Source organism: Berghia stephanieae, chromosome 1 (assembly GCF_034508935.2).
Source record: "Berghia stephanieae isolate SIO BIC M18660-M18661 chromosome 1, UCSD_Bste_1.3, whole genome shotgun sequence".
Taxonomy (NCBI): Eukaryota; Metazoa; Mollusca; class Gastropoda; order Nudibranchia; family Aeolidiidae; genus Berghia; species Berghia stephanieae.
In genome coordinates, this window is record NC_088360.1 from 75740030 (window position 1) to 75750029 (window position 10000).

Here is a 10000-nt window from a genome sequence, read left to right on the forward strand (position 1 = left end):
ATATATAATATATGATTGATGATGATGATGATGATGATGATGATGATGATGATGATGATGATGATGATGATGATGATATTGTTTCATGTGATCATATTATTGCAGACGAACTTTATATCATATAAAATGGTGGCACTGTTTTTCATATAATGATATGTGACCCGTCGTCTCAAAGCTGCATTATGTCGGTGTGGACTATAAGAGTAGAACATTTGATATACTTATAGCCAATACTATGAAATGAAATCATTATTATGATGTCAGTGTCCAAACTCATTGTCATGATTATACGTATAACGATTACTCGTTAACAATACTGACCTAATACATTTCAGTATAAAATTCGATCCGAAGTCGATGCAGCCGATTTTTGGGGATATACTTGTTTGTTTGTTTTTTGTTTGTTTTTTTTCCTTGAATTTTTTTTTTTATTGATCATAACTGAGAAAAGCATTTGGCTTGGAGTGCCTGTCACAAACTCAGGAAAATCTGGAGTTCAAACCTACAGAGGGAAATAAAGAAGAGACTGTTCCTGGCAACGGTAGAGTCAGTGCTTTTATATGGAGCAGCGACATGGACTCTTACTAAAGCCCTTGAGAAGCAACTGGACGGCTGCTACACCCGTATGCTGTTGATGGCCCTCAATGTAAGCTGGAAAGAGCACATAACAAATGAAGACGCTCTACAATGACCTCCCCCCAGTGACCTCGAAGATTCAAAAGAGAAGACTGAGACTTGCGGGCACTGCTGGAGACACAAGGAGGAGATTGCAAGCAGTCTTGTGCTATGGGAACCACCTGAGCGAACCAGAAGCAGAGGCAGGCAGAATAAAACCTACATTGACTGTCTGCTAGATGACACAGGAATGGACAACACCCGGGAGCTGCGTACGCTTATGGAGGACAGGACTGAATGGCGAAGACTTGTGGCTCATGTTGGTTGCCCCAAGGGGCGGCCTAAGTAAGTAAGTAAATAAGTATAACTGAAAATGTAATTTTCTGAGTTCAGATTTTCATCATATTAAATTTAACAATGATTTTAACGCGTTAATACATTATGGATATTTATAGATCTCTATAGTCTAGCGCAATATCCACTAAACGCTTTACAAGATGACGCTGTTAAGCGATATTATTTTTTTCGGCAGTCAACGCTGCTTATGGTTAAGTACTCATTTAACACCTGAGCACGATGAGAGAAGGTGTGAAAGAGCCTTTTCCAAGGATTCAACAATACGCCGCTCAGAACGGGACTCAAACCCAGGACCTTCCGATCCGAAGGCGAGTGTGATACAACTTGACCTCATAGTCAGCAGTGATGTGTCTTTATGTGTATGAGACCCGAGTTACTGCTCTCTTGGTAAAAACGATCTGCCCATAGTGAGAACCAGAGCGATGATAGAGAACAATAATTATGATTTAAATAAAATTCATTTCCACAGTTGAAGAGGTCAGTATAAGGCTTACAATTAAAAAATATGAGACCCGTCTATGCTTTGAATTAAAAGTAATAATGATAAATTTTCTTCTCATTCTATCGCATTGAATTACTCAGTTGTCATAATAAGAAATCCGATTTACATTCCTATGATGGTCACTATTATAGAGTGGCTTCTCATAATCCCATTGGTTTCTCCCTATATGTATGTATTGGTAGGTCTGATAACCGAATGCAATTATTGCCTGATTTTATATTGTTGTAATGGACAATATTTTGCGTTGGTTTGAGAGTATTTCCATAACAGCAATGAGCCCATAACAACATAGGTTATCAGATTTGATAATGAGAACACGACGATTTCTCGCTATCCGAGGAAGACCAAGACATGACCAGGGCTTATCAACAGATATACATTATATTGTATATATTGCTTGTTTTATTTGTTCTTCCAGACATCGATGTGTGTGCCGGTACTCCGTGTTTGAATGGGGGATCATGCATGCCTGACGTTGCTGTCCCTACCTATCTTTATCGTTGTGACTGTCTACCCGGATTCTCCGGGCACAACTGTTCGACAAGTAATAAATCACGCATTGTACCCTTTATTAAATTAAATAAGATCTATCCTGTCAGTCATGTAGAGAAGTTACCATTAAACAATTTTCTTGAAGATATTGAACTCTCATGTTTAATACTACTATTACGGCTACTACTACTGCTACTACTACTACTACTACTACTACTACTACTACTACTACTACTACTACTACTACTACTACTACTACTACTACTACCACTACTACTACTACTACTACTACATACTACTACTACTACATACTACTTACACTGCTACTACTACTACTATACTACTACTACTACTACTATACTACTGCTACTACTACTACTACTACTACTTACTAACTACTACTACTACTACTACTGCTACTACTACTACTACTACTTACTAATAACTACTACTACTATTACTATTACTACTACTACTACTACTTACTACTATATACTACTACTACTACTACTACTACTACTACTACTACTACTACTACTACTACTACTACTACTACTACTTCTACTACTACTACTACTACTTCTATTACTACTACTACTACTACTACTACTACTACTACTACTACTACTACTACTACTATTTAATACTCTACTACTACTACTACTACTACTATACTACTACTACTACTACTACTACTACTACTACTACTCTACTACTACTAATACTACTACTACTACTACTACTACTACTATACTACTATACTACTACTTATACTACTACTACTACTACTACTACTACTACTACTACTACTTACTATACTATACTACTCTACTTATACTACTACTACTACTTTACTACTACTATATACTATCTACTATACTATATCTCTACTACTACTACTTACTACTCACTAACACTACTACTACTACTACTACTACTACAACTATACTACTACTATACTGGTGGTGTACGAACGAATCGGCGGTCTCAAGAAGTGGGTGAGAGAGGGATCTAGTAATGACTTTGAGTTTGAAACGAATATTTTTGTGTTCGTGGATAGCTCACACGGTAGAGCCACGCTCTCACCTGCCAGGCGGAGTTGTCGTACCAGTAAGGTCGCAGGTTCAAACCCCACCACCGCCGCGAAAAAAAATTTTTATTCTCTATTGTCTTCTGGCACTTTTCTATTCACTTCATATCTTGTTGTTACCAACATAAGTGCCTGCTCCACTCACTTTTCTGAATTAAAAATTCACCCCATACACCGGAGCATACTCAATGTCTCAATCGTTTCTATGTTATATGTTTGTGTTGAGAATATTGGCTATTAAGCTTAACTGCTGGTCATAATTATTCGCGATGGTGGTGTACGAACGAATCGGCGGTCTCAAGAAGTGGGTGAGAGAGGGATCTAGTAATGACTTTGAGTTTGAAACGAATATTTTTGTGTTCGTGGATAGCTCACACGGTAGAGCCACGCTCTCACCTGCCAGGCGGAGTTGTCGTACCAATAAGGTCGCAGGTTCAAACCCCACCACCGCCGCGAAAATTTTTTATTCTCTATTGTCTTCTGGCACTTTTCTATTCACTTCATATCTTGTTACTACTACTACTACTACTACTACTACTACTACTACTACTACTACTACTACTACTACTACTACTACTACTACTACTACTACTACTACTACTACTACTACTACTACTACTACTACTACTACTACTACTACTACTACTACAACTAACAATAATGATGATGGTGATTTAATTTTTCCAGGGCTATCCCCCTGTGCCAGCAACCCGTGCCTGAACGGCACTTGCATCGATCACATATCGAACACAACATTTAAAGCATCCTGTGACTGCTTTCCTGGGTATACTGGAGTCCACTGCGAAACATGTAAGTGAATTTGACCCTTACAGGCGACCTCTTGTAACAAAAGGAAGAAGCACTTATTTTCAAACAGTGTCTAGATGTCAATATCATTACCACCATTGTAACATTGTACAAAACCCGATCTACTAACATTTACCGCTTTGTTATCTTCGTCATGTTGTAGTGTTGTATCTTCCGCACCATTACCAATTGGAGTACATCGGTCGACCCCAACGTTTCCCACTAATACTAGGTGATAGTAAAACCCTGGACCTTCTTCTTGGCCACCCTCGTGTCTCCTCTTGGCGATATGGAACCACGGAAACCTCCTTCATCTGAGAAGATTACGTCTCCACCCAGAAAGAGAAAACTGAAAACTCCCGTAGTAAAAAAATTAGCCTATTTGTGCCTTGCAGCGTGAAGGTGAGAGATGCGATTGGTGACGGCAACCTAGCGACAACGCAGGTCTTTGTAATTATTTGGTGCGAGTAAGGTGCGAAGATGGTACTGGTGAGAGGATAATGGAGATCAACTTCGTCGGTACGTTGACTCCCATTACTGTCGGCCTAAATTCGTCAAAAAAAAAAAAAAGTGTGGGGCGGGCACTTATGTCAATAATAATGAGAAAATAGGGTATGGAGAAGTGCCAGGTGAAAACAGAATAAAAATAACGATGTCATCTTGCTAAACTCGGGATCCAATTATTGGCACGGTCTCCGCCTGGCTGATATATATATATATATATATATATATATATATATATATATATATATATATATATATATATATATATATAATTAATAACTAATTTTATAATAGTTTCAAATGTTACAGAGATATTCGAATAAATGTTTATCATAATGAAGTAAATTTTGAATCATAAAAAAAATTGATTTTCTTTCCTCTGACATGGACAGATATCCTTATGACTGACTTATTTCATAATTATATTTTTAAATAGTCTAAATGTATGTGTGACAATTTTATTTGATTAAATGGCATGTTTTGAACCTTATTTCAAACACCTATATTATACTTGACATTTTTAATCAATTTAACATAACGCAGTAAATTGACAAAACATATTGACACACTCCTCAATACTTGCCAAACTGAGCCATAAAAGTTGCAATATTAGACATGTTACATAAGTCATGATAAAAACTTTGTTATCACATTTTACAGACCTGTCAATCGTCCAAACAGCATGTCGTATCTATTGAACACTTGTTTGTGTCACGTTGCCGATTGGCAAACAAATGCTTAGGTGGAAAGATTAGTTGCAATGTATGAAGTTGACACTAACCGAGAAGAGGTCAGATAAGAAGTCAAAACTTGAAAAGAGAAACAAATCAACTTGAAATGCATTGTGAATTTCTGTCTTTTTAGTCTTCTGACAGCCAATACTTTATTGGGAGTAATAAATCTATTGATTAATCTAAAAGGTTACTGGGAGCAGTTAAATCTTAAAAACAAGCAACGTATTGTTTGGGTAGATATCTATTTAAAACAATGAAGAAGAAAGAAAAAAAAATATAAAGGGATGGAGCGAACAAAAACAAAACAACCCCTCCACCAAAAAAAAAAACCCCACAAAATACATAGAAACAAACATTTTAAAAAAGAGAACAAAAAAAAAAAAACAAACAAACAAATAAAAAACAACCCACACAAGACGAACAAAACCCAAAAAAACAAAAACAAACAAAAAACAAAACCAAAACAACAAAAAACACCCCCCCCTTTAACAAAAAAAAACAAAAAAAAAAACAAAAACACAAAAAACAAAACAAACAATACAAAGCAAACATAAAGCGTTGGATGTGAGATGAGATGGGCAGTCCAGCTGTAAACCTTACTTATTTGATATTAGAGCTGTGATTCATTAGGAATTAAGATTCATTCCTTAATTTAAAATCGATTCGATGATTAAGTTATCAGTAACCCTTTATATTTTTGATGACATTAAAAAAAGCCTTTCCACTTTCCTGTCCTAACATGCCTAACCTAACCCTAACCTGTTTTTAACAATGTATATTAATTATTCATAACAAAATAGCTCTTTTCTTTTTTTGGCGGTTTAAACTTTCAAGAAAATGCTCTGCTTTTATGACATTCCCCTTTTTTGTATAGAGCCATGGCACTTGGCTTGTATCTGGTGAGTCCGAAGTTGGAGTCTCGCTGTAGTCGACGTCGAAATTGAGTTCTTAGAACAGACTTTTTACTTACTTTCCCCCGCCATACCTGGGCATAAAACGAATACATACATAAAAAAGTAAAACGCGTTGTTTTTGGAGAAAAATAAATTGTAATAGCGCTTTATAAGTGTTATTTGTTTTTAAGGGTTTTACAGCGCTTGCAACACATTTAGGTCATATCAGCGCCAATAAAAAGGAAGAAAATGGGATAGTAAAAAGTTCTATAATTACAATTAAAGCACCCAAGAGAAAGTAAGACATAGGGGAACTGGGAACAAATAGGGATCAGATGTAGATTCCAAGAGCATACCATCAATGTACTTGGTTTGAGATCACCTATAAGTCTCATCCGGACACAAGCACAAAATCCAACAAAGAGGAATACACTCAAATGCTTACATTATACATTCAAAATAAACAATATAATAATACATAACAGAGAGATGGTTTACAATGACAAAAATATCATCTCCCAAAACAATAACTATGCATTTGACTGTTTCCTCCCAGCCACGGCCAGGACAAAACAAAGTAATCTCACTCCAAGACAAAGACAGAAAGCATGTTGGAAAACAAATATAAGGGGATAGAAGACATAGTATGTACCCCCCTGCCCACTATGGGAGGTCAGGAACCCCATCCAGTTATAAGTGTTATGTCTCGATTAAAACACGCGTTTCTAGATTTGTAAAAGAATTCTCTTTAATTATTCTATATACCGGGCTCTCGTCGACCAGGACATATTTGCAGGTTTGAAAACCGAACAAAATGGACTTCAACAGTCGTGACGTCACTTCCCTCGTAATGACGTACAGTAACTTATTTATTCTGAATCCAATTTTGAATTAATATTCTGATGTCACGTCCGCCCAGCAACGTGCAGCTTGGTTCTAAACAAAGAAATTCTATACTTTTTATTCTTCATGCTGGTTAGAAATATTTCACATGTCATGTGATCAGAATGTGTAAAAGTCAAAACATGATCAGATTTATAATGTTTTTCTCCTCTGGATACACTTTTATGCTCGTCGGAGAAATATTTCATAAGGGTGTCCGCCATTGTTCCGATAGTTTAGAACCAGTTACTAAGCTACTGTGAGTCATAACGAGGGAAGTGACGTCATGCCTGTTGAAGTATGGGCTTGTTTTAACATTGTTGTAATGGACACAATTTTGTATTGGTTTGATAATTTTTGCATTACAACAATAAGACCATAACAATTTAGGTTATCAGACTTGTAAATATGTACACGTCAGGTCTCGTCTGTTTGTCCACGCAGTAATAATACCGTTTTGAAGTGGTCGGTCCCATTTAATTCTCTCATTACCGACTATTTTCAATATTATTTCCGAAATGTCCTACACAAAAATTGATTTTTAAAAAACTGAAACTCCAAAGCAACAAGTACACAGACTGTACATAATGTGTTCAGAAAGACCAGCTTTACAGCTGTATTAAAGATATTTCTTCTTATTTTGTGATGTACAAAATGGACCTGGTTAAGAAAATGTTCATTAAATCGTAACGAATGGGACGAGTTGTACGTAGTTGGTACGGAGAGAGTTAATTGATATTCCGCAATATAAAGAATCGCATTTGTTTTTCATTACAAAGATGTCAATGACTCAGTAATCTAGGACAATGGGGATGATCTATATTAACTTTCCACGTGCTCCAGGTCATTGGTCAAAGTAGTGCTCAAAATGACCCATATAGTGAAAAGTGTTCACAGTTTTAAAAATATCTACCTTCACGATTTGTCATTTTGTTCAGCTTGACACATGAGTATGTTTACAACTTTCATAAACAAAGCAGCGTGTTTACATTTATTGAGAAATGTCCAATCGTTGTACAACAACACATCATGTGATCGATGACTCGGTTGGACGAAAACCTGAATATAGATCGCTCCCATTCTTCAGACGTGGATCGGAAATTAAACTTTTTCGTTTTAGGAAAATTATGTGTGGACCATGTTTGCCCAATCGAAATGTTTTCTTTAAATCTTCAGATGGTGGGTTGTGCCTGGAGCAGCCATGTACTAGCCTTGATTCAAAAGCCCAGTGTCACAACAAGGACACGATGTATCAATGCGAATGTAGCTCAGACGACTATTTTGGCCTCAATTGTGAAAGCCCATCTCAGGTAAAGATAATGACATTTTTTTTTCATAAGAATTACTTCTGTTTTTGTTTTGGTTCAATTTTGGCTTATTCCTCGCCCGAGAAAGTGTAGAAGTCATCAACCCTACAAAACACACCTAATTAATATGACACATCAGTTCATACACATTCTTGCAACCACATATAGAATGAAAACATGACCCTACATCTACAAGATGTTTTCAACCAGACAACTGTCGTACTCTGGAAAGACAAGTATTTAAAAATTTGGCCAGAAAACTAGTTCTGCAAATATCGATCGATTTAAATGACCTTCATCTTGGCAAAAACTCTCAATTCTGGAACCTTAGCTGGTTAATATCCACAATATTTTTTTTAATATGATGGGAGTTATCTTTTAAATTTGTAAGACACATTGCCGTTTTGTTTGTCACATTGAAAAAAACAACAAAACAACATCAGCTGCATAGTGGCATGAACCGACGTGTACTTCTATGCCGGTCTGAAAACCTGAATGGTTTTTTTTTTTAATGAGCTTTTACATAGTGCAATCTCCACTAACCGTGCTCAAGTCGTTTTCCAAGGGGTCCCTGGCCAACAGCAACATTTAACATGTAGGAGGAACATGACGCATGTTAAGCGGTATTACAATTTTTTTCGGACAAAGACAACGCTGTTAACGACCAGGTACTCATTGTACACCTGAGTACGTTGAGAGAATGTGAGTAAAGAGCCTTCTCCAAGGACTTAACTATGCGCCGAGCGAGGCTCGAACCCAGGACCTTCCGATCCGAAAGCCAGTGTTATACCACTAGACCACATAGCCCCACATAAAAATGTTATGGGCGCAGGGTTGTAATGGATAAACTCTCAAACCAAGGCAAAATATTGTCCACCACACCAACGCTAAAATAATCCCATAATTGCTTTCGGTTATCAGACCTGCTAATATGTACACTTTGGCATAAACTATTTTACGTCGGCAGCTCAGCGGTATGGTGTGTCGTATTGCATCTAATAAACTCAAGTGTCGTTGAGTGTAAACAATGATCAAAAAGCTGACTTGGTTTTGTTTCTTTCTTTGTGCGGCACCGCACTCGACTCGGGTGTGAATGCCCCTGAATTATGTTCAGTGCCGGATATTGTTGGCGTGCAAGTAGAATCAGGACGTCCATCAGGCGATTTGGGTTGTATAGAATGGAAATTAAGTTTCATATGGTTGAAGGAAGCACTGTTAAACGCATTGAGCATATTGATTCCATGGAAATGCTCATTTATAATTCTATTTAATTTTGCTGTTTTCTGTATTTATTTCACGTTATATTCGCCAGATTTACATAAACTAAAAACAACAAGCATTTCATGTAAACATCCATTCTTTTACAATGTTGTCATAGAAAATCTAATGCTATATTAATTCAATTTTTTAGAACTGCAAAGAGGACGAAGAATCGTACTGCGTTTGCTTAGTTAACGATCTCCCAGTGAAAATTCCAATACCCTCACCTGCCCCCTATGATGATGGAATCAACGCCTGGGACATCCTTTTATCCCTTTTGGGAATCCTCTTTGGTTGGATAGTGGGAACCGTTCTACTGCATGTGTGCTGCCGCTGTTTCGCCAAGGATTACCAGCCCAAGAAACCAAAGAGACCCTGGAGTCGCCCCCAATCTGTCCAAAGGTTTGTAAATAATGACAGAATTTTTCTTGCTTGATGTGAGGATCAATAGATAGAATGAAGTTGACGTCACTGGAGTATTTGTTATTTTTTTTTTCCATCCACGTTTATGAGTAATTCTAACTTAACTGTATTAACCAGACTATAAACGTTCAAGT

General features: G+C 36.9%; 1 protein-coding gene across 1 annotated transcript in view; it reads left to right on the plus strand.

Annotated features, from left to right (window-relative positions):
• LOC144957264 (uncharacterized) overlaps window positions 1–10000 on the plus strand; it is a 16450-nt gene that overhangs the window by 2401 nt on the left and 4049 nt on the right. Inside the window, exons 3-6 of the mRNA XM_078888352.1 lie at window positions 1893–2018; window positions 3744–3866; window positions 8053–8186; window positions 9595–9845. Of these exons, the coding sequence (XP_078744478.1) occupies window positions 1893–2018; window positions 3744–3866; window positions 8053–8186; window positions 9595–9845 (634 nt within the window). The remainder of the gene's footprint in view (window positions 1–1892; window positions 2019–3743; window positions 3867–8052; window positions 8187–9594; window positions 9846–10000) is intronic.